General features: G+C 39.3%; 5 protein-coding genes and 1 long non-coding RNA gene across 14 annotated transcripts in view; 4 read left to right on the top strand and 2 right to left on the bottom strand.

The window, feature by feature from the left end:
- LOC100121167 (mitochondrial import receptor subunit TOM70) overlaps nucleotides 1-2,994 on the top strand; it is a 5,033-nt gene extending 2,039 nt beyond the window's left edge. Inside the window, exons 2-8 of the mRNA XM_001604705.6 lie at nucleotides 207-380; nucleotides 454-661; nucleotides 740-881; nucleotides 977-1,331; nucleotides 1,421-1,645; nucleotides 1,721-1,941; nucleotides 2,015-2,994. Of these exons, the coding sequence (XP_001604755.1) occupies nucleotides 207-380; nucleotides 454-661; nucleotides 740-881; nucleotides 977-1,331; nucleotides 1,421-1,645; nucleotides 1,721-1,941; nucleotides 2,015-2,183 (1,494 nt within the window). The 3' untranslated portion in view covers nucleotides 2,184-2,994. The remainder of the gene's footprint in view (nucleotides 1-206; nucleotides 381-453; nucleotides 662-739; nucleotides 882-976; nucleotides 1,332-1,420; nucleotides 1,646-1,720; nucleotides 1,942-2,014) is intronic.
- On the bottom strand, nucleotides 2,807-22,400 carry LOC100121145 (UDP-N-acetylglucosamine--dolichyl-phosphate N-acetylglucosaminephosphotransferase). Its single transcript, XM_001604681.6, has 7 exons — nucleotides 22,102-22,400; nucleotides 21,874-21,988; nucleotides 14,443-14,888; nucleotides 4,121-4,309; nucleotides 3,921-3,991; nucleotides 3,692-3,855; nucleotides 2,807-3,586 (listed from the first exon to the last, which is right to left on the bottom strand). The coding sequence occupies exons 1-7, from the start codon at nucleotides 22,263-22,265 to the stop codon at nucleotides 3,521-3,523; spliced, it is 1,215 nt and encodes a 404-aa protein (XP_001604731.1). The 5' UTR covers nucleotides 22,266-22,400; the 3' UTR covers nucleotides 2,807-3,520.
- LOC100680240 (beta-1,4-mannosyl-glycoprotein 4-beta-N-acetylglucosaminyltransferase) lies at nucleotides 5,268-14,388 on the top strand. 8 transcript variants are annotated; one of them, XM_032597294.1, is made up of 5 exons: nucleotides 5,268-5,456; nucleotides 5,635-5,761; nucleotides 12,078-12,534; nucleotides 12,623-13,052; nucleotides 13,162-14,388. In XM_032597294.1, the coding sequence occupies exons 3-5, from the start codon at nucleotides 12,370-12,372 to the stop codon at nucleotides 13,863-13,865; spliced, it is 1,299 nt and encodes a 432-aa protein (XP_032453185.1). In that variant the 5' UTR covers nucleotides 5,268-5,456; nucleotides 5,635-5,761; nucleotides 12,078-12,369; the 3' UTR covers nucleotides 13,866-14,388. The 8 variants fall into 8 exon arrangements, with proteins under 8 accessions (XP_032453185.1, XP_003425844.1, XP_016838131.1 ...); XM_003425796.3 differs by lacking the exon at nucleotides 5,635-5,761; XM_016982642.3 differs by lacking the exons at nucleotides 5,268-5,456; nucleotides 5,635-5,761 and adding an exon at nucleotides 5,802-9,103.
- Nucleotides 10,722-11,123, bottom strand: LOC116738514. Its single transcript, XR_004344637.1, has 2 exons — nucleotides 11,022-11,123; nucleotides 10,722-10,932 (listed from the first exon to the last, which is right to left on the bottom strand). It is a non-coding gene; the product is annotated as an uncharacterized LOC116738514 (long non-coding RNA).
- On the top strand, nucleotides 15,142-19,319 carry LOC116416411. Its single transcript, XM_031925032.2, has 4 exons — nucleotides 15,142-16,293; nucleotides 16,374-16,482; nucleotides 16,560-16,788; nucleotides 16,902-19,319. Exons 1-4 carry the CDS (start codon nucleotides 15,929-15,931, stop codon nucleotides 19,202-19,204), a joined length of 3,006 nt encoding a protein of 1,001 aa, XP_031780892.1. The 5' UTR covers nucleotides 15,142-15,928; the 3' UTR covers nucleotides 19,205-19,319.
- On the top strand, nucleotides 19,511-21,814 carry LOC116416412. Of its 2 annotated transcripts, XM_031925042.2 has the most exons (4): nucleotides 19,511-19,914; nucleotides 20,011-20,226; nucleotides 20,300-20,783; nucleotides 20,874-21,814. In XM_031925042.2, exons 2-4 carry the CDS (start codon nucleotides 20,029-20,031, stop codon nucleotides 21,422-21,424), a joined length of 1,233 nt encoding a protein of 410 aa, XP_031780902.1. In that variant the 5' UTR covers nucleotides 19,511-19,914; nucleotides 20,011-20,028; the 3' UTR covers nucleotides 21,425-21,814. The 2 variants fall into 2 exon arrangements, with proteins under 2 accessions (XP_031780902.1, XP_031780900.1); XM_031925040.2 differs by having other exon boundaries at nucleotides 19,512-20,226.

The following is a 22,400-nucleotide window of genomic DNA, read 5'->3' as shown; positions in this document are numbered from 1 at the left end:
TTTCACAAGTTTAGATAATGCTTTGAAATCATAATAAGTCAAAACTTCAAGATATGAAATTCAAATATTGCATAAAATAATTAAAATCTTTCCTCAAGTTTGTGATGTTATATAAAACTTTAAAAAAATATATATAATACCTCAATTTTGTTGTTATGTTACATCAATCATTATAATTTTAAAATTATTGTTTTATTATGTTACAGACACCGCTTGAAAAAGCTCAAAAATACAAAGGAGAAGGAAACAAGTTTTTTAGTGCAGGAAAGTTTGATGAAGCTATTGCTCAATATAACCTAGCCATTGAAACATGTCCTGTAGAGAACGTTGAAGAACTTGCAACATTTTACCAAAACAGAGCAGCTGCTTATGAAAAATTGGTAACTATCTTCTATAAAACATAATAAAATTCATTAAGTTCATACTTTGAGTGAACATTGTATTCGTTTTTAGAAAAAATTCAGTGCAGTTAGAGCTGATTGTACCAAAGCACTGGAATTGAAGCCAAGATATGTAAAGGCTCTAATACGCAGAGCACGAGCAATGGAATCTAATAATGAACTGGAGACTGCTTTAGAAGATATTACTGCTGCTTGTATTCTTGAGAAATTTTCAACTCAAAGTACTCTTTATACAGCTGATAAAGTTCTCAAACAACTGGGTAAATTATAATCACATTTTATCTTATCCAATTAATTAGTATGAAATAGAATATATATGTATGAATTAATTAATACAGGCAAACAACATGCACAAGAATACATGGCGACTAAGAAACCAATTATGCCTAGCAAACATTTCATAGGTACTTATTTCTTGGCCTTCCACAATGATCCTATTTTAGCAAAACTGGATGGATCAGAAACTGTAGAAGATAATACGTGAGTTATATATTCAAGCACATTTGTCGTGTAGATAATTGATAAATGTTTTTTTTTTGTCAATATGTAATGAAATTTTTACATTTTCCACTTAGGCCATTTAACAAAGCACTGACAGCATTGAAGAAACAAGAATACGATGATGTAATACCACTTTGCACAGAAGAGTTAAAGAACCTTGCAACAGATGAAGATTCCTTGCACAAGATGGAAGTACTTGTACTTAGAGGTACTTTCTATCTTCTACTTGGACAGCATGAAAATGCATTGGAGGATCTCTCTGCTGTTATAGGCAGTGATGCTTCTAGTAAAGAGCTTAAGGTCAATGCGTTGATTAAACGCGCTAGTATGTATATTCAACTTGAGAGTGCAGAAAAGAGTTTCAACGATTTTGAAGATGCTGAGAAACTTGATCGTAACTGTGGAGATGTATACCATAATCGTGGACAGGTATAAAAATTATAACATACAAAGAGACCAATCAATAACATTTCAAATTTTAAAACAAATAAAATTACACTATTCATATCCATTTGCAGGTTCATTTACTTATGGAGAGAGTAGATGAAGCAAAAGCAGATTTTGAAAAGGCTGTGGAATTGAATCCAGGTTTCGGTGTGGCATATGTACAAAAATGTTTTGCAGATTATCGTTTTGCAGTATCCAAAAGAGACATGAACCTCATGAATACCTCAATGACTAACTTCAACAAGGCATTCGAAAAATTCCCTGATTGTTCAGAGTGCTACACATTGTATGCCCAGGTAAAATTAGCGGGCTAGAGTATCAATTAATTTAAGCTATTTTATTGTCTAACAAACAATTTTTTATTCTAATAGATGTTAGTGGACTCCCAAGATTTTGCAAGGGCTGATTCATACTTTCTCAAAGCAGCTAAACGCGATCCCAAAAATGCCACTATCCTAGTGTACAGAGGATTATTACAGTTGCAATGGCAAAATAATATCGAAAAAGCTGTTGAGTATATCAGAAAGGCGATTGAACTCGACGATAAATGCGAATTTGCTTATGAAACTTTGGGAACTATTGAAGTTCAACGGTACGTTTTTTTAGCCTTGCCTTTGTATTTCAGTAGAAAAATGAGTGTACTAAAAAAATTTATTTCTACACAGGGGAAATCTCAAAGACGCAATCAGTCTCTTTGATAAAGCTTTAGCTTTAGGACGTACTTCTATGGAACTGACACACATTTTCAGCCTACGAGATGCAGCGCAAGCTCAATTAACGGTTTCCGACAGGCTAGGATCGGACATAATAAGATCCCTTCAGGAACTATCTTGAGAAGTTTAATTCTCTTACCATGGAAATTCTACACATCAATAAAACTTAAGATCAATTACATAACTTATCAGACCAGAAATTTGTGGACTGTGATTTAGCAAAAGTCAAAAGCTTTTTACTAAGAGAACATTGAACATGATTGACTCTTGCTCAAGCCATTTAGATCAAGATCTTGAATTCTTTACTGTAAAAAGAAAAGCTGATAATCGATGCATTTAATGTGGACTTATTCCATGGAAAACAGTGACAAGAAAATTTGCAGTGATTTGCGTAATACGGCTTGATTAAATTTTTTAATGGCGTTCTATTTATATCAGTAGGACGGATAATGTATAGTTTAACACTTTTTTTCACGCGATCACTCAAACTGTAAATCTGGTGAATATTTATTTTCTCATAGTTAACAGTTAAAAATAAACAAAAACACTAACTTGCGTGAAACAAAAATTATAAAATTTAATAAAATCAACGTACGAAATCGCGCAAATTACTGTGACTACTTCGAACAAAATTATTGCTGTTTAAAACTGTAGAAAATAAATCGCCAGACACAATACTTTTTCACTTTTTATGAATTGCGTGTGTGCTGCTAAGTTCGGTTGCTTTGTACGTATTTTTTTGTCAAATGACAATGTTACCGATATCATTGAACTAGTCGTCGAAGAGGAAACTAGTACTACGCGAAGTTGAAATTACGTATATGTATTTTTCACAACACGATCCGTCATGTTCTTGTTGAATTGTCGAGTGCTGCAAGCGGTGTATATTAAAATACAATGTTATATAATTGTAGTATATTCCTTAAGTGAAATTCGAGTTTTGTATGGTTTATTTATCAGATTAAGGCTATAACAAACCATTTACACACACACACACACACACACACACACACACACATATATATATATATATAGGATTTTTAATCACGATTTTTTTTCTCCTACATATAAGTATAAATTTTAATCTTATATTATCGACAATATGATGCTTAATTATGTATATGATTCACTTTACAAAAACTTAATATTTTTATTTATAATGCACCATCGTGGTGCTCTGTACAGATGTGTTTAAAAAAGGTTCAACGTTTGTAAGAAATATATATATATATATATATATTTCTAGCGCTAGTCTCTATATAAAGTTACTTTTAGTTATTCTTAAATATCACTCCCCATTCTTTGGAATCATCGTCGACTATACTCTTGTGTTTCACACGGCAGTGTCAAGGAACTTAGAAGAACGAGAATTCGTTGGCTTCTCATCAGTCGACCTGAGCACATACATTCCAGAGAGAGAATGTACATACATTCGTAAAATTCGTCTCGGACGCTTTCTCAAACATCGTAAAAGACGGACGCCAACGGGTATCTTATCACAAAGGCTAATAAAGTGCCTGCAATCTAAAATAAATTCTTTTTTAGTGAAAGCCAAGCAAACAAGCTTACGTAAAAGTCTCTCGTCGTTTGATACTATTTGATACTGTAATTTAAGCAATCTAAATTTACCTGGATAACCAGCAGTATCGTAGTCAAAGTTGGCTCTCTCAAGGGACCAAGCTTAATCAGCACGAAATTTATAATCGTCAAATTATTGCACGTGACCATGCCTTCACTATCCTCCTGCCAGTCGACAACTTTGAAAGTTCGAAATATCCACATGACGAGCCTCGCTATGAAATAAACAGACAAATTAGATATTTATATATCTTTAAAATTAACCAAACGTAAATCTTACCCAAAATATTCAACTCGCTTTTCTTGAAAATCGTCACACTCGGATTTAATTTATCGGTTTTTGGATTATACCTATAAAAATAGAGAAAAATTTTGAACTATTATGTTATTATTAATGTAGCCAGCACGTTGAGCGAATAAAGTTTAAAAGTGCATCTCGCTTTCGATTAATTTTAAATAGGATGGTGCAATAAAGCTCACCTCGGCAACCGATGCCTGGGACAGGGCACCAGCTTGAACAGCTGGGGCACGCTGTACAGGAAATTGAGTATTTGGGGAATAAAGAAGAGCAGCGTGGTTTTGCTGAAGTGGCCAATTATGCCGACTACTGCAAACGTCATTCCTGAGAAGTAACAAAACGTGTCTCCCACGAAGACTCGTGACGGGTACCTGCAACACAAAGGATTTTTTTTTTCATGAAAAATTTATTTTAATCATTTTTTTATTGTTATTATTCTGAGCACAAGTTTGTTTGCGAAAAACATTATTGAAGTTTATAAAAAATACGTGGTAGTATTGCAATCATGTAACGAAAAAAGTAGGTGGTTTATACGGGCAGTGAGGTAAAACAAGGCAATATGGATACAGCTTATGCTTCTTGTAAGCTGATCCTTGAGGGCTACACCGATATACTTTGCAAGAAGTGTATAATATGTAGTAAAGGTAACGGGATACTGGAAGTATATCCAAACGCATAAGTATGATCAGAAAGTGAAAAATCGATGGGCATCTCTATATGCAGGTGTATATTAACTCGATCGTTTTCGTCGTAAAAACCAACAATTTTCTTTCGATAACGCGGTATGATAATGGTATAGTACTAACTAATAACATCATTTATTCAGCATAAATTCTCATATCCATCTCTAAATAAATTACTCGCAATAAATTAGCGCGAACTACTGGAAATGAATTCTTCAAAGTGTCTACCCAACATCCTCCCAAAGAGCATCTCTATAATACATCACCAACTCGCAGTGTATATACCCCACAGCGTTGGCAAGTGCGCGAAACAATACCCTGCAGCGCAAAACTACGGATAAAACTTCCGGCCGTTTCCTAAAACTTTGCCATTTCCAAAGGAAGCATCCTCCTCTCTCCTTCTCCTCCCCTCTCGCACATATCTCTCCCCGGGCTGCATCACCTGTTATACATACACATACTTATTTTCACTGCAGGTCCGAGGATCGGCAGATGTTCGAGCGGTGGCCGGCTGCCGCTGAGATTTGTACCGCGCGATGAAAAGCTGGCGGGGGAGAGAGAGAGAGAGAGAGAGAGAGAGAGAGAGAGAGAGAGAGAGAGAGAGAGAGAGAAAGAGGCATTGGGCAGCTGTTCGAAGTCCCCGGCGCGCAGTACTGCGCGGACTGAGCTCGAGTAAGCAGCAGATTTTGCTTTGGAGCACGTGTGCGTGTGCTTGTGTTCTGGCGGTTTTGAAGTGATTAGAGAGATTTAGGTGATTTTCGCTGGAAGTGAATAAGGACAGTGATGGTTTGCTGTGGCTTTGATATGGGGTGACGAGAAGGAGGAGGATCGACTGGTTAGTTGAATTTTTGCAGTGGTTTGTGTTTTGATGAGAATTGTAATATAGGTATTAGAAAAAATTAGGAGACAAAGGCGAGCGAATTCTATTGATTTCCTTTTTCGAATTCGTTCATCAAGGAAAATGACGGTTTTTTGTCGATGTAACATTTTTTATGTATAATCTTGATTTTCAGAAGCGGAATCTCATCAAACATCCGACTCTTACAAAAAACTTCACCGCCTCGCTTACAGCACTCCAAAATAGCATTAGGGGACAGAGATACCGGCAACTATATAAGCTATACCAGATTCGTACCACGTGTGCGCTTATACATTATATTTTTACATACTTTCCCAAAATACTCGATGCCATCGCACCGAACACTTCAGCGTCTTATACCCAAGTACTCCGTCCTTGAACAAAAAATTAAAGCCAATTCAATCCTCGTCCACTTTTTAAATTTGCTCGCGCAACTGCATCAAGAATGTTTTCAACGTCATTTAAGATTCTCGGAGCCATGTGTATAATTTGATACACATGTCAGCTGCACTACAATAATGTCCTTTACGTCGGCTCGCCGCAAATGACATTAATTCGCGCGAGAAATTGTTGTATAAAGTATACTGAATTACAGAGAGCGCTTTTGTAGCATAATTTTTTTCGACGAGTCGAGGGCTGTGGTGATGTCTGGTTGAATGATTTTTAAGTATAGGGTTTTTAATTCGTTATTTAAAGTTCTCTATTGGGGACGTTTTGAGGTACTCGTATAGATAGCTTATCTAGAGTAGGTAATAAGTATATCGGGTCGACAGTTGTCAAGTGCAATACAGAGCCTGAATAGGTCAATTTATTTAATTTTACCCTTGTATACAACGTATCACGCAGTCGCAACTCAATTGAATGTCCAATTCGCTCACTACGCAATATTATACTAAAGCTTCATGCACTACTTTCGAATCCATTCGTACTGCATATAACACAACATTTTCAAAAATAAAAAAATCCACATCCGTTCCAGCCAACAGATACAAGTTCAAGCACACTACACACTCCAACCGCAATAAAAATCATCGCGTGCGCGATCGAAGCCCAACCACATCCTCTCCTCTCACTACCACAAGTGCAGCCTATCCTAAGGACACGTCTCCTCCATATACATATAGCATCGAACTCTTTCCGTCGCGTTCGTTCAACCCCCGTCTGTCTGTCTGCCTGACTCATCCGGCGAAACGTCCTGCGCGCAAATTAATGAGTCAGGGTTGTTTTAATGACTCGTCGCATACACAGCACACGTGACACACACGCCTGTATGGAAATGAGCAGGACAAAGGTGAGGCGTATACTTTTCTTTCGTGGGCCTTTTTTGAGACACGCTCGCACGTGTCTGGATTACGGTATGTAGGAAGATCCGAGTTGGAGATGGTTACTCTGAGATATAAGCATGTATATAGGAAGAATGAAAAAGACGCTTCGGAATTCGAACGGGTTGGGCGTATAGACGGGAGTTTAGTGGGTTAAGGGGAGAATCCTTTGTTTCTTACGAACGTCTTTTTTTAGAAAGAGAGATGACGGGTGTAGGTCTTGAAAGTGGATGATGTGCAGCTGAGAGGCTTTTTACGGCTGTGAGATGAAGGGGAGCATCAAGTGCTGGATCAGAAGAATCGACGAGTGAAGTTTGTGACCGTGAGGTTTCCAGTGGATTTAGTAGCTTTTTTTTAAATTTTAAAACGCTAGAGGAAATATCAAGGCAAAAGCAGGCGAGATATTCGAGCGTTAGATTCGTTCGAACTTTCTCTATTAAATCTGCATCTCGATCGTGTATATCGGATTGATTCCGACATCCGTTGGCATTTCGCCGCCTACGCATATACTGCGCCTACATTACTACTGCGAGCTTGATAAATATAAAAACCGACGGAAGTTTTATAGCTGATCTTGTTATATTTTATTGAACGTTCTTCAAGCCAATTGAATAATTAGTGACATTGTCATTGTAAAATTTTCTTATTTACTTAACTATACAGAGCAATTCAAAACGCCGTTTGCACGCGATGCCCGTATTAGGTTAAGCTATTTTAAGCTTCTTAAGTGAAAAAAAGAAAAACATAATCCTCTCGTGAGGATGAGATCAGCAGAGGATTATACCCGAAAATAATTTCAAACTCGTTGAGAGAACCGCTTTCAAGTATACATCTTTCTCGCTATAGTTATTCATCTCTGACAAGATTGTTAAGACACACTCAGAGATATATAAATAAAATGAATTTTCCAAAGTTCAAGCAAAATGATTAATTTTGCTGAATACAGAATCTCAAGTGCGAAAAATATTATTGTTCCTCCCCGATAAATCGAAGTATACCGTGTGAGTCACGCCCGGTCTCTCTCTCTCTCTCTCTCTCTCTCTCTCTCTCTCTCTCTCTCTCTACCCCTCGAATATAAATGATCCATGGTTTCGTTAAACTAGGGGAGCCGCGTGTAATTCGCTCTCGTGCGGCCCTACTGTATACCTATATACAGACAGCGTACAAGTGTAAACACATGTGTTAGCCGCAATAATTTTTTCCAATAAGTCGCGAATGCCAATATGCTCAGATACAAAATCGATCCTCGAACTTTTCTTATGCCCGAACGTTACATACGTATAAATTTCATTAAACGCATCTGCACAAGTGCAATTACAAGCAGACAACGTAGTTTTGTCTATACAATACACGGGGTGCATACATTACACACAAGCTAGACTTCAGCGGCAAAAGCTCAGACAGACGCACATCAGGGGGGGTCAGCGTAAAATGGATACTTCGTTATCGGAACCCTTCAACCCTTTCACGTGGCAGGACAATGGGAGGAGTATAGTAGTGCGCCAGACGAGCGACGAACTGCCTCGTCGTCGTGTGCGAATTATATATCGGCTGGTCTGTTTTTGAACGCTTCGTTTGATGAATTATAAAACTGACGGCTGACGCGCTTCGCAGCCGTCTGGCAGTTTTCGCTTCGCTGTTTACACACTCTGCTACATACTACGCGTTTTCGAGAGAAGTGCGAATCCGCCGTGTATTTTTAGTTTTCGCAAAAATCGAAATATTCAAAAAAAACCTCTGCTTTCATTACCAAAAAAGAGAGTTTCCTCTCCGCTGCGCATCGAAAGTGAAAACGCCGCGAGCAAACACAACCTTCCGAAAAACGCACCTCGGGCTAATCAAACACTTAAAAAAAATCCACCCCCACCCCCTCATACGCTCCTCTCTCTCTCTCTCCACACCCTGCGCATCAAAAACACTCGGCGCGTGCGCAGCTCTTCGCGTCGTCCTCGTAACCAGGCGCTCGACTGCACACTACTCGCACGCACGTCTCAGAGATTCGCCGGGTGTGGTTTTCCCCGATACGTTTCTCTCTATCTATCTCCGAAGCTTCGCCGTCGTCGTCGATATCGTTGTACACTTACACATACACGTAAGAGTAGAGCAGAGGGTAGTATACTAGTATACTAGTGTAAAGCTCGTCGTTGCGGGAATATGAGAGGTGGTGGATCGGAAGAGGCTCGGAGGAGCCGACAGCATTGACGGAATCCAGAGGCAGCTGCTGCTGCTCGTGGGACTGACTCCCGGTGATACGGCCCGGCGTCGATACGCACGACGGCGCAACTTGTCTCGGCTGTCTCAGTAAGTCTTGCAAAGAAATTCCGGTGGATGTATGTTTATATATATATATATTTTTTTTTTTTCGAGTGAGAGGTCTCGCGTGGATCAATTTTTTCGGGGTGAAGGGACTCGCTGCAGAAAGCTTTCCTAAAATTCGAAAAAAAACAACCCTTCGTCCTTATCAAGCTCCTCCGCCTTAGCTAGGCTTCCAAAGAAAAAAAATAATACGAGAGGAAGAGCTACGAGTGCCTGCACTTGGAAAGCCAAGTCTGTTTGGCTGCGTTTATTTTTACACGCGCAGCCCGTTATACCACTCAGGTGTTCCTCGCATTCGCGATGACGTCTCGCGGATGACGCGGAGATGACGTCAGCGGTCCAACGACCTGGTCTCCATATAGAGCCTATATATACACGTATAGTGTCGCTTGCTCTTGGACTTGAGGTCCGCTGAAGTGTCAGCTTCGCGCGCGCGAGGTGTAGCTAAATTTTCGAATAATCCAAACACAACAACACCGACTAACCTACTGAAGTCTCGAGGGGAAAAATGAAAAATGTCGCGAAAACATAGCGTGGCCAGTGTAAAGCGGTATCTCGCGAAAATATTGAACCCGCTGAGCCGCGGGGTCGATTCCTGGGGAGGTCGTGAATGCGCATGTAACTTCAGCCACGAAGTGAAGTGAAGAGCCCCATCGATTTTCCGACTTCGCACGAGGGCTGTTCTCTCTCTCTCGCTCTCGCTCTCGCTTACTCGGCAGCAAAGCATCGCAGCTTCCGTACGTAGAGCTTTTGCTCTCACGAGCTCGTCCCTTCCGCAGACGATTCGACTCTGTGCAGTGCAGGTGATTTTTCTCTTTCTTTTTCTCTCTCCGTCTGGGTTTCCACCACGAGAGGTTCAAAGGACCATTGTGCTCGCGCGGGGAAATGAGAGTTTTCGGACCGACTTATACCAGTGTGTGGAGATGAAAAATTCGAGGAAAGTGCGGTAATTGTATATGAGTTTTTTTTTTAATTTTTTTTTCTACGAGGGGAAGAGAGATGGTGAATCGTTGTGTGGTAGTAAGTGCGTGAGACGAGGTTTGGACGGTGTAACGGTTTCATATTGCGAAGTGGGGTGGTGTGTTGTCTTTGTCGGGCGCAGAAGCTAGAGATTCAGGGCGTAAACCCATGGACGATTGCTATAAATATAGCCTGTCTCTAGACGCTGCGGATGCTTCAAGAGTTCGCGTATTAATAAAGTGGGTTTAATGTTGCTGAAGAGCAGTCGAGGTTTTATTTAGGCTTCGTTGGGATAATAGAGTGCATAACGTTTTTTTTTTAAGACAAGCTGATTAAAGTTTAGATACTTTTGAAAAATATACTTGTAATTATATTATATGATTTTTATATTCTTTAATTAACGCGAGTCGCACAATTGTTTTTATAAGTCTCCTTTTAAAGCTTAATTTTCGAAAAAGCTTCGTTCTGAAAAAACGCACACGATTTTCACACATCTAGTTCATTTGAACAATACGTGTCAAGTTTAGACAATGTCTCAATTGCCTTGATCGATCGTTTCAAACTATAATACGCAGCTTTAGTCTAGCCGTCTAAAAGAGAATACATTGTGCCCCAGTGTACTGCATTCATAACAGCGATGAGATTAAAATTCAACTTTTTAATTACTCGTCCGTTACGCTTATTGTTCAACCTCCGCGTCGTTAATAACAATAATTCTTTCTCGAAACGATCCAAACTTCAACAAATCGACTTCGCGATATCAGCCGCAGACAATATCACCGGCCGTCAGGTGTGGCCGCCTCGAGGCAGCGCAGCTATTCTCTTATGGTCCCCATTGTTCCGCGCCTCTACGTCTGCAACGGGCCAAAGAAATGCAATTATCGAATACCTCAAGGATCTTTTAATTTCCGATAATGAGTCTCGCTCTCGAGTTAATACCAACCGCTTCCATCATAACCCAGCCCGAAAGTCCAACGACACCAGCAAAGCTCCAACAAGTGTCGAAAGCTAAATTCACCTCGCGTGACCGCGGCTCGTGCGCGAGAGAAAAAAATCTCCGCTTGCATACGCGATCGAATGACCAAGAAACGCGGCCGTCGCCGTAGCTACTTATGTATCATGCATGCAGACCGCAATCCGCGTCCGGAAAGCCGTGATTTGCCGGGGAAATATGGAGCGCTGACGTCATCGATCTGTATGCTCGGCTTGACGGGCGTCTTGCGAAATTTCAAGAGAGAAGCTTGTAGAAACAATAAGAAATCAACATCTAGCTCACAATAGACCGATGATTCAATCCCTCGCGGGCGTTACATTACAGGCGCGTATAGCGACGCAAAATGAAATCACTTCCTCGCGAGCGAGCGAGAGCGACTTTTTGCTCGCGATGCAGAGGAGGAGGCTCACTGGCCTCCCGCGCGAGCTTGGCTCTCTTCGCGCTATTATCGTCGAGCTGGAGTGTCTTTTACAGTACTCGCGCGGATATGCGGGCAGTGTGCTGAACTTAGCGAGGCTCTTAATGCAGCGCGGGGTGGTATGTCGGACGAGTCCGTGAGCGGCTTGGAATATTCCAGTGGATGCGTTTTGCGATTCTGGTTTTTCAACTTGATTTTCTTCATTCTCGCGATTTATATTTTTATTCGCTGATTTCAAAGTGAATGTTGTAGAGGAAATATCGTGTGTGTGATATTTTCACGTTTCGGAAAGAAGAAGCCAGCCAAGTTCCATTCAATGGTTTCTTTCACGTTTGATCCGATGATTTCTCGGTACATTCCACTTGTATAGAGTCACGCGACGTCTGCTTCGTTTGCCTCTCCTCTCGGAGCAATTTCACTTCCGGCTTTTTCATACTCGAGCTTTTTTCTCTTCTCAATCGCGTCGAGTGCTTCACTCCTGATTGAGTTTTCGAATCAAAATCTTCACCAGTCGACAGCTCTACAGTCAATATCGTTCAAAATTGTGTAAACACAGTTTAACAAAAATCCATCAATTCTCGTTACAGATGTCCTGCTCGACGTTCGAGGATCTCGCCGTTAAATGCATCCAATCGGGGGAAGCATCAGCCGCGCCGGAGAGTCGCTCCCGCTCATCAAGCAGCAGCAGCAGCAGCAGCAGCAGGATCAAGTCGAGGGCGAGCCGCATCGAGCAGCAGCAGCAGCAGCGGCGACAGCAAAAGCAGCAGCAGCGATGAAGAAGGATCGTCCTTTTCCAGCGCTCCACTGAAGCAGCAGGATTGCAGTGCAGACAAGAAGCAGCAGCAGAACAACCAGTCGGAGAAAGAAGGTGATGAAGCCATGCAGGTTCGCCTGGACTGGAAGCTAGCTTTGCTCTACACGCTGCTGGTCCTGCAGGTCCTCATCGTCATGATCTACGTCTCCTCGACGCCTCACATGGCCGACCTTAATGCGCCCGCGCTGCGCGACACCGTCACTTTCGTTGATCTTCCTGAGGCTCCTCAGGTATGGTATACACGATTTACATTTTCTTATCGTTCCTTCTGATTATATTCTTGAGAAAATATGTAATCGTTTGCAATTCATCTTCCAGGCCTACTACGAGAACAAGAGCATGGAATTGCGCATAGTAACGGGCGAGACGACGCTGCGCGACGTCAAGACGTTCCGGCTCTTCCAGGCGTACAACCAGACGCTGTGCTGGCGCGGCGGTGTGAACGATCGTCGTATGCGTCGGGATGCCGTGGATCAGCAATCCGCATCGGACCGATGCTCTTGCAACCAGGGCTGGCACGGCTCGGACTGCGGCCAACCCGAGGTTGTCTGGCGCGCTATTATGGCCTCCAAGCAAAACGTCAGACTGAAGAGGCGTAAGGTGGCCAGGCGCGTCATACACACCTTCTACATACACGATCATAACTCGGCCATCGCCGAAGTCATCGTCGAGGAGCTCTACCCGGTCGTCGATCTCTTCGTCGTCTGTGACTTCAGCCTTGCCGAGGATAACTTCCGACATAAACTGGGTAAGCGGTTTGCTTTCAAGAGTCGCGTTCGACGACACTTCTTATGTAAAATAAAAAAAATTCACGAAAACAATCAAACTGATACAATTCTCGTTGTCTGTCCAAGCAGCAAAGGGCTTCCTAGCCGAGCAGCAGGACAAGATCCTGTACGTCAATGTGGCGTCGAAGGTGCGCAAGCCTGCGCGTGTGATTTCCAAGTACGTCTGGGAACGCGTGAAGAAGGTCGTGAAGAACATCCGGGACGACGACATCTACGTGACAACGGACGCCGAGCAGATCCTCAACGCGCGGGCCCTCATGTTCCTAAAGTCGTACGACGGCTGGCCCCAGCCCATCGGCTTCCGGCTGCGCTGGTCCGTCTTCGGCTTCTTCTGGCAGCACCCGCTCAAGACGACCATCACCATAGGCGCCTGCACCGTCGGCCTGATGCGCGAAGCCCATCGCTTCAACTCCCTCGTCCTCGAGAAAGAGCTGACCAACGAGGTCGACACCGAGCGCGAGAACCTCGGCCTCGTGATCGGCGACCTGAACCACTACGGCGGCTGGTACTGCCAGTTCTGCCAGGGCCCGGCCAACATAATCGTCGCCCTGCGCGCCAAGAACAAGACCAGGGAGCTCGTGATCGAGCACAACGTCGACGTGCCCTTCGTCGAGGACCTCATCGGCACCGGCATGTGGTTCGACGAGAAGACGAGCTTGCTCAGGGCCTACAAGTCCAGGGAGTCGTACTACGCTCCCGAGACCGTCATGAACAAGACGTGGAAGTACGATTGGCTCGTCGAGAACTTCTACGCCAAGCTTGATTATTACTGATCGATCCTCCAAGCGACGAATTCATAATCTTATACTGCCAGAGCGAGCACCTCTCGTGTTGTTGCAGGGCTCGGGACTGATTATATCCGGATGCGCACTCGTCTCTCAGACTCGCACATACACTCACGACGCAGAAGACACTGCTGCAGCTGATGGACAGTGAGAATCACGACGCCCCCGACTGTGATATTAACTTGTACTCGAACGCTCAGTGTACACTGCATAATTATGTATATTATATATATATGATATATCGAATTTATACACCAAATTTGATGATTTGTTGAGCCCTTTACTCAGTCAAACTGTTATATTATTTATGCGTTTACTTGTAACATAATGAACATAGGCTAACATAGCTCATATACTTTGTCTCGTATATACATTCTTTTTTTTTTACTTTTTTGTTGAGGGAATATTACAAATGATTTGGATTGATCAAGAGTATTCCTTACGGAGAAGACTGTAATATTGTTTTGTATTTGCAAGAGATTTAATTGATTTAATAAAAGTTAAAAACGACTTTTGTGCTTCTTTCATTGATTTTGAATAATGTAAACTATCTCCTTGTACTCACCAGTTGTGCTTGAGAAGAGCCAATGATGTCGCTATGTAGGGAACCATGAAGTAGATAGAGAACAGGTGAGCTTTCCACATGTTACCAAACAATTCTACCACATTGAAGACCAGGATACTGGATGCAATGACTAAACTCTGTCCAACTTCTAAACCATTGACTCCAGCTAATATATTTATGGCATTTGTGCAAAAAACAGCCAGCATTCCCATGTAAACATAGTACAGAATTCCCAGATTGACAGAGAATCCAAGGAGATACCTCAGAGGCTTTGGCACTATTATCGTGGTTGAGTTGAAGTTGACGTAGTATACCATCAGCAGAGGTAAACTAGCCACTGTTGGCAGCAATAATTTGTGTCTCCATCTTAAATCTAGAACATCGTCTGCGAATCCTAGCAATACCATGCAGCATATGGAAAGCAAAGCTGCCAGCAGCTCTACAAACTGGAAAAACATTTATCTGAGTAAATATAGTGCGTTAGATGAATATTTAAGTAATCAAAAATTTTAATATATGAATGAAGGCAAATGAGAATTATTTATTGAGAAAAGATATTCAAAAAAAAAAAAAAGATAAGTATGAAGTGATAAAAAGATTTGGTTTTAAATTAAAACTTATGCTTTAAAAAATAGTGCTTGACTTGAATGTAGTTTCATATAGAAAAATATGGATTAAATCGATGCACAAAGCATTAAGTGAAACTATTATTGAAAATATTATCGGAGCTGTTATAGTTACGACAGATCATTGTATGAATGCTATTTTCTATGTATGTTATATGAACTATGGTTGATTGAATCTGTCCCGTTCCGCGTTTCTATTTCTTTGAGTAGCACAATATGCGACGTCATGAAGCAGTTTTAAGTTGGCAACAGTTTGCGTACCCCGCGCCGTTTTCGTCGTATATTTCAGTTTGCTTTTTACCTATTCCGAGAAAAGCTCTGCGCCTCTCTGGTCTGAGCGCGGTGCGAGCACGTTGAAGATACCCACTACCGTATCAGTTGCTGTCCGAACGTGGTTAGTGTCGCATACTACTGAATCAGTATCACTGCATTGTGTATTGAATTGATGGTTATTAAGTGGACGTTTTACTGTCATTGTTGTTACTGTCAATGATTTGAAGACATTAATTAAACTGACTCGATAAGATAGAAGTAAGTGCGAGTGGCAGATCGAAAAGCACATGTCAGATTGCATCAACAGCTCGCGTAGACGAGTCTGCATTTTTTTCTATAAAGAAATAACTACAGATTATCAAGTCGAGGCAACAGTGTTTTGTACGAGTATCCGGCAAGAGTTCGCGTATATGAGTTTGCATTGTTTTCCCAGAGGCGAGCGTTCGCGTCAGCAACTTGTCGAGACTAGTGTATGTTTGTTCTGTCGACGACAAATATAGCCGATTTCCCCTTGAAGGCGGTGGTGAACGTGTTACTCGTTCTGCATTGTTTAGGCGCAGTGTAATTTCAATCATCGTACGTACATAATGTCTGACGATAGCGATTTGGACGACAGTCTGAGGGAATTTACTGCCGATTCCAAGAAAAGTTACAAAGAAAGAGAGAAGGGAAGTCAGAGTCAGACTTCTCAGTCTCAAGAAAAATGGTCAGATCAAAAAATAAGGAGGAAATTATTTTTTTCTGAGACGAAAGTAGATCTGTTCAAAAAACAGTTGGAAAAATCGACGAATCAATGTTATCGACGACGCGACGGTAAAAGCAAGTTTGACCTTAAAAATGAAAGTCGCACATCGAGGAATCCACTCATCAAGTTTCGGCATATTCGTTTGGAATGCATCTACGCGAAGGAGTCGGTCCCATTACCACTATCCGAAAAGAAGCGAAAAACATAGTAAGTTGATTTATGAAATAAAAATGTTAATAAAATCTATACGTTCTTAATTGTAAATTATTTTATTGATATTGTTGTAGCACTTCTTCCCTTGGATGTAATGGTCAAATAAAATTGAAATTGTCTGAAGATGGGAGCTGTTACTGTGTTTCAGAAATCGTCCCGCATGACAAACATCCACAAGCAAATGTGAGTAATTAACTTGTTTTTACTGTCAGTTGAATTTTTTTTTTATGATTCATTATGAACAACATTGTATTTCGTAGGCTGCAACTTGTAAACTTTTACCGCAATCTCGTAAATTGAATGCTGAACAAAAAAAATTGGTTAAAGAGACTTTGAAAGTTGATGGAAACAAATTGAAATTAGTTACTAAGTTGAACGAGGAAGGCACCAAAGTAACTTTAAGAGACATTCACAACGTTCGTGCTGAAATGTCTGAAGACCGTCTGGGAAATTCTGTTTCTGCTGTTACCGATGTTTTAACGCAGTTTCGTGAGTCCCTAATGTTATAATAATAATTTTGTTTCTGTTTTTTATTTCCATATCGCATGTTTCAATGCATACAATAATTATGTTATTAATTCAAATTGAAACGTATTTTTCAGACGCTGATTATGAATTTCATGTCAACCAGCACAATGAATTTCAAGTTCTGTACTTTGCCACACCTAATATGAATGCCGTTTTTGAAGCTTGGCCAGAGTTTATCATGACGGATACAACTTACAGCCTAATTAATTTGAATTTTCCCGTTATTCTGATTAATGTTGTTGATGGCAATGGAGCGACTGAAATCGTTGCTGTTGGCATATTGAAGACGGAATCAGAAGAAAATCTTAAATGGTTTTTTGATGTTTTTAAAAAGAAGCATGAAAGTGTGATTGGAAAAATGAAGTCTTGCATGACTGATAAGGACGGTTCTATTAGAAAAGTGTGTTCAGAAGTTTTCCCCGTTTTAATGTTAATTTGCGCGTATCACACTGCCAAAATTTTTAAAGATAAAATTGTATGTGAAAGTATGGAAATAAGTAAAACCGAAAGAGACAACATCTTATCTATTTTGCAGAAAATGATGTATGCTTCCGATGAAAAAGTGTATCTTCAATACTATGAACAATTATTGCAAACTAAAAAAACTAAAGTTATAACTTATTTTGATGACAATTGGCATTGTATAAGAGAGCAGTGGGTTCGCTGTTTCATGATCAATTCTAACTTTTTGAACGATACCAATAATAGAACTGAGTCTATAAATAACAAGATTAAACTTTTTTGTCGAAAGCACAATTTTTTAGCCGATTTTCTCTTAGAATTTTTGCAATTTTTTGTGTACGTTTTTGAGAATGAACGGAATGTAAAAGCTTTACAAAATTTTACAAAGGTTCCTGCTTATATATTAAGCTCTGATCTGCAAAAATATTATTCGCTTGTTACGAAATATGCATTTGACTTCATAGAAAAACAGAATTCTAATGTCTGTTATGTAAAACATTGTACTATGACATCAAATAGCATTTTACTAGTATATAATGCTTTTGATGTTCTTAAACACACTGTCACTTCAAAATCTTGTTCATGTAAAAGTTTCATATCAATGGGTTTACCGTGTAAACATATATTTAAATGCAGAACAATGTTGAATGTAAGTCTTTACGATGAGGATTTAGTGAATGAAAGGTGGACGAAAAAATATTTCTTATCTCATTATCGATTGTTTCAAAGCATTGAACTTCCCATCGTTAAGTCAGTAGTAGTTACAAATAAGGATGTTTCACGCAAATGTACATCGCTTAAGCTCAAGGACTCTGGGAGTTCGAAAATTACCAAAGAAAAGCCAAGTGGCTCTAATAATTCAAAAGACACCGATGATAAAGTCGGTCTTGATCTCTGTATTGAAAATCGTGTACCTGCGGATGCTGTAAAAACTGGTGAAAGTATTGGTGATGTCACTAGTAATACTACAGATAATGCAATGCAAACATCAGTAAATGTTAGTCCAAATAGTATGCAAATTACTGATAGTATTAATAGTCGTTCTAGTTTAAGGAATTGTAATGTTATAGATAAGATCTCTGAATTACCAAACGACAGTTGCAATTGTGTTAATTCAAAAACTACAGTCATTGTTCCTGAAGAGTGTTCAGAACAACGTGACGAGTATGTTATAAAATCTGCGGATATAGCTAGTAAGGTTTCTACTGTTGATAACTCTAAGTCAGTTAGTAAAACTAATGTACATAATGTTGATGAGGCTGTTACCAGTTCTACTAGTGAAGTGAAAGCGAATTCTAAAAGTAATTATTTTGTTTCTCCTCTCAAATGTATTGAAAACATTAGTAATGCCAATGTTGACAATCGTACTATCGCTAATGTATCCGATATTATCATAAGTAAAAATGAACGAAAGCGAGGTAGACCGAAAAAGAAGGCCCTCACTGCCATTGGTTTGCCTAGCAAAAAATCGAAGCAAGTTAATTGTAAAAGTTATCTGGAATTATCAGACAAAGAGAAAGCGATCATAATCTTTCAGTGGATTGTATCACCGGCTATTTTAAAAAAAATCGATATTTCAGTTGTCAAAATTGATGTTGATACCTTAAAGTTAAAAAATGTACCGTGTTGGTTATACAATGAAGAAATCGATATTACGATTCTCCAATCTTACATGACAAACGAAGCATTTAATCTGTTGCAAAATGCAATTACAGCTAATATTGAAAAAGTTAAGTGGATTTGTTTTCTTTGCAAAAGAGATCTAGATGAGAGTCAGAGGAAAGATAGACAGCCAAGCAAATCAACGAATTGCGACCACTGTTTAAAGTGGTATCATTATGAATGCTTGAAGGTACCACCTCTTGATAACGATGACAATTCGACTTATTTTTGCGACAAATGTAGAAATTTATAATATTTTCCTTTTCTTTAATTTTTACTTTTTGTTTTGAAGTGTATTTCATTTACATTATTCAATTTCATTCACATTATCTAATTTTTATTCAAAATAAAGTTTTGAATATTTCAATGACATTTTTGTTTTATGCCCAATTGAACCTCCCCCCTAATCCAACCCTGGTTTTAGTGCGACTGTATTATTCCTTCCCCCCGTTCAACCCTCGTTTTATGTTTAATTCCCCCCCCCCCTCCAACCCTGGTTTAATGTGAAACTTAATTATTCCTTCCCCCGCTCAAGCCTGGTTTTATGTTTAATTGCCCCCCCCCTCCAACCCTGGTTTAATGTGCAACTTAATTATTCCTTCCCCCCGCACAAGCCTGGTTTTATGTTTAATTGCCCCCCCCCCTCCAACCCTGGTTTAATGTGCAACTTAATTATTCCTTCCCCCCGCTCAAGCCTGGTTTTATGTTTAATTGCCCCCCCCCCTCCAACCCTGGTTTAATGTGAAACTTAATTATTCCTTCCCCCCGCTCAAGCCTGGTTTTATGTTTAATTGCCCCCCCCCCCTCCAACCCTGGTTTAATGTGAAACTTAATTATTCCTTCCCCCCGCTCAAGCCTGGTTTTATGTTTAATTGCCCCCCCCCCCCTCCTATCCTGGTTTAATGTGCAACATGGGATGGGAGGACTAAGTGAGAGTGCTACCATTTACGCACCCAGCGGATAGTAAATATCTTATTGTATACTTCAGTGCTACACAATAACTTAACCTATACGTTATACAGTGTTATATGTTCCTACTATTCATTTATTGATTGATAGGTATTAATGTTGTAAACGATGTCAGATTGGTGGTATGACATGAAATTTTATTCATTAAAATTCATGTTGGAGAAATATGGGCAATTTAGTAACAAATTTGGAATGCTGTGTATAGCTCGAGAAGAAAATGTTACCGGAAAAAGAGTTTACTTCATTGCCAGTTTGAATAAGTTTTTGTATCATTATCCAATTATGTCTAACCGGCATTATTACGAGGTATTACTATCATTAATATTTACACCCCTGGAAAAACAATATACTTAAAATCATCAATTTTATTACGTTTTAGATAATTACAGACAAATCTACGATTTACTTCGATCTCGAGTATAATCGATCAGATTCTTTTTTTATCAACGACGAGAAAGGATTCACTCTTTTCATAGAATTATTGAAACAATTTCTTCTGGCTAAGTTTCCTAACATTCAAGCAAATGAAATTTATTATCTAACGCTGGACGCTTCTAATCATAAGAAATTTAGTCGACACGTTATAGTTCGATTAATTAGTAAAAATACGGAATATATACACAATAACAATTTCGATGCCTTGCGTGCTCTTATGCTAGAATTCAGAGACTTTATCATTGGGTTCGTGTTTGGTATAAATTACGATGCAAGTATGTATCGAAATATTGACATTTCAAATGGAAAATATTTACGAAAGTATCAAAAAAACGTCGACATATCAGAGCAAGATCTTTGCTATGATAAATTCGCTTCGGAATATTCAACTAAGAATGCCAAAGAAATTGTAATATTCTTAGCTGATGGTAAGATTATACATGATTAAAATACCTTAGTACATATTCATTCATTATTTTTCTGCATAGTTACTTTGATTTTCATTATTCATTTTTCAGGTTTATTTATTGATTACAAAGTCTATGACAGGAACAGAAACTTTCGGTTGATGGATTCTTCCAAAAAGAATGACGAATCCAGAATATTAAAATTCAAGCCGAATCTGTCAGTTTTACCGTTCAAGAACTTAAAGTCTGATAATGTTTTGCGATTCTCTTTTATATCAAAACCATTTTGCAGTAATAGAAAGTTCATTCGATCAGATATGAAAAATAATAACGCTGATCTCAATGATACTACAATCGTTGCTGTCAAAAAAGCATCATTGTTGAAATTTGTTCCAGATGAATTAACTATTGATCAAACATTAAATTTGCAGAAGGCCTGTAAAACAATTGAATCACTTTCATTTTCAATTACTCAAATATCTAGAGTTTATCATGATATATTTTGTATCAATGTTTTCGAACGTTTTTGTATAATTGAAAAGAAGTTAAACCGAAAAAACCGTGTATATTTTATATACAATATAAATAGTTCCGTTATACGATTTAAGTGTTTTGATTGTGGCAAATCAAAATTTTCAGATATTCCAGTTTCAGAATTGTGAATAGTTTTTAATAAAAGTGATGGGCACTTAATCAAAATAAGCTTTTCAATTGATTCTTTATTACCAACTCAAAAACATCAAAATTCCACATTCCTATTCTACAATCAATTTACTTGATGTACTCGCCCCCTACCGTCGAACGACGGTCGTCGCGAATTTCGTTATCCGGCGACTTTCTACGTTCTTCAACGTGCTCTTAACCTCTCGTACGACAGATTTGTCTGCTATTTTTTTTATTTATACTTGTTTCTCATATTAAACGTTAAAATTCCCGTGTTTTGAGGACAGATTAAATTTTCTTGTATTTTTTACTTGCAATATGCACATATTTTGATAAATTTTACGACAGATTACTATTTTTAATCATCTGTCGTAAGTATAACAAGGGCCAAATATTATACAGGCATAAAAATTATGAAAATGCATATAAAAAACTAGTATTAACTTACTTCGTTATGTGGAAACTCTGCATTTTTCAAAATATGATCACTGAATGGCACTGGGATGAATAGAAACATAGTAATCAAAAAAGTGCACCCACAAACAACACCCAAGGCTTCTGGACTGGAAAATAAAAGAAATATAATCACAAATCATTTCTAAAGCATTTTAACATGAAGAAGTAGAATTAATGAACAATAGGATTGACAGCCTGGACAGTGACAAACTATACTTACATTTTTTTCTCGCGATCTCTTTTACTCATGTCTTGTCCGCAAAGGTTAGCTGTTATGAACGTCTCTTTGAGACTAGGAATCAATCGAGCTGTCAAAAAGAACGTGAAAATAGACATGACAACGTTTATTCCTATAGGAACCATTCTAATCATTTGTTGATCCATGTTTTCTTCTCCTAAAAACCACTTGTAGCACCGAATTTATATAGTCTAAACAAACACCGGAACAAATGCATACGTGTATAAAGAAATGATGCAAAAATGCAGGAGGCAACACGTTAAAAATTACTAGACAAATAC

The sequence above is a fragment of the Nasonia vitripennis genome, chromosome 2 (assembly GCF_009193385.2).
Source record: "Nasonia vitripennis strain AsymCx chromosome 2, Nvit_psr_1.1, whole genome shotgun sequence".
In the NCBI taxonomy this organism is placed as follows: Eukaryota; Metazoa; Arthropoda; class Insecta; order Hymenoptera; family Pteromalidae; genus Nasonia; species Nasonia vitripennis.
The sequence above is the reverse complement of the archived record's forward strand: the minus strand, read 5'-3'. Positions and strand labels throughout refer to the sequence as shown.

Excerpts from the sequence above, each read along its gene's own strand:
- LOC100680240 (XM_016982639.2), top strand. The coding sequence starts at position 10,042 with ATGAAAAATTCGAGGAAAGTGCG. Across the intron at positions 10,065-12,077 it reads AAAAATTCGAGGAAAGTGCG|ATGTCCTGCTCGACGTTCGA; the intron begins GTAATTGTATAT and ends TTCTCGTTACAG. Across the intron at positions 13,053-13,161 it reads TAACTTCCGACATAAACTGG|CAAAGGGCTTCCTAGCCGAG; the intron begins GTAAGCGGTTTG and ends CTGTCCAAGCAG.
- LOC100121145 (XM_001604681.6), bottom strand. The coding sequence starts at position 22,265 with ATGGATCAACAAATGATTAGAATGGTTCCTATAGGAATAAACGTTGTC. Across the intron at positions 3,856-3,920 it reads AAGCGAGTTGAATATTTTGG|CGAGGCTCGTCATGTGGATA; the intron begins GTAAGATTTACG and ends TTTATTTCATAG. Across the intron at positions 3,587-3,691 it reads CGATACTGCTGGTTATCCAG|ATTGCAGGCACTTTATTAGC; the intron begins GTAAATTTAGAT and ends AATTTATTTTAG.
- LOC116416411 (XM_031925032.2), top strand. The coding sequence starts at position 15,929 with ATGTCTGACGATAGCGATTTGGACGACAGTCTGAGGGAATTTACTGCC. Across the intron at positions 16,294-16,373 it reads GAAAAGAAGCGAAAAACATA|CACTTCTTCCCTTGGATGTA; the intron begins GTAAGTTGATTT and ends ATATTGTTGTAG. Across the intron at positions 16,483-16,559 it reads ACAAACATCCACAAGCAAAT|GCTGCAACTTGTAAACTTTT; the intron begins GTGAGTAATTAA and ends TGTATTTCGTAG.
- LOC116416412 (XM_031925042.2), top strand. The coding sequence starts at position 20,029 with ATGTCAGATTGGTGGTATGACATGAAATTTTATTCATTAAAATTCATG. Across the intron at positions 20,227-20,299 it reads CTAACCGGCATTATTACGAG|ATAATTACAGACAAATCTAC; the intron begins GTATTACTATCA and ends ATTACGTTTTAG. Across the intron at positions 20,784-20,873 it reads TGTAATATTCTTAGCTGATG|GTTTATTTATTGATTACAAA; the intron begins GTAAGATTATAC and ends TTCATTTTTCAG.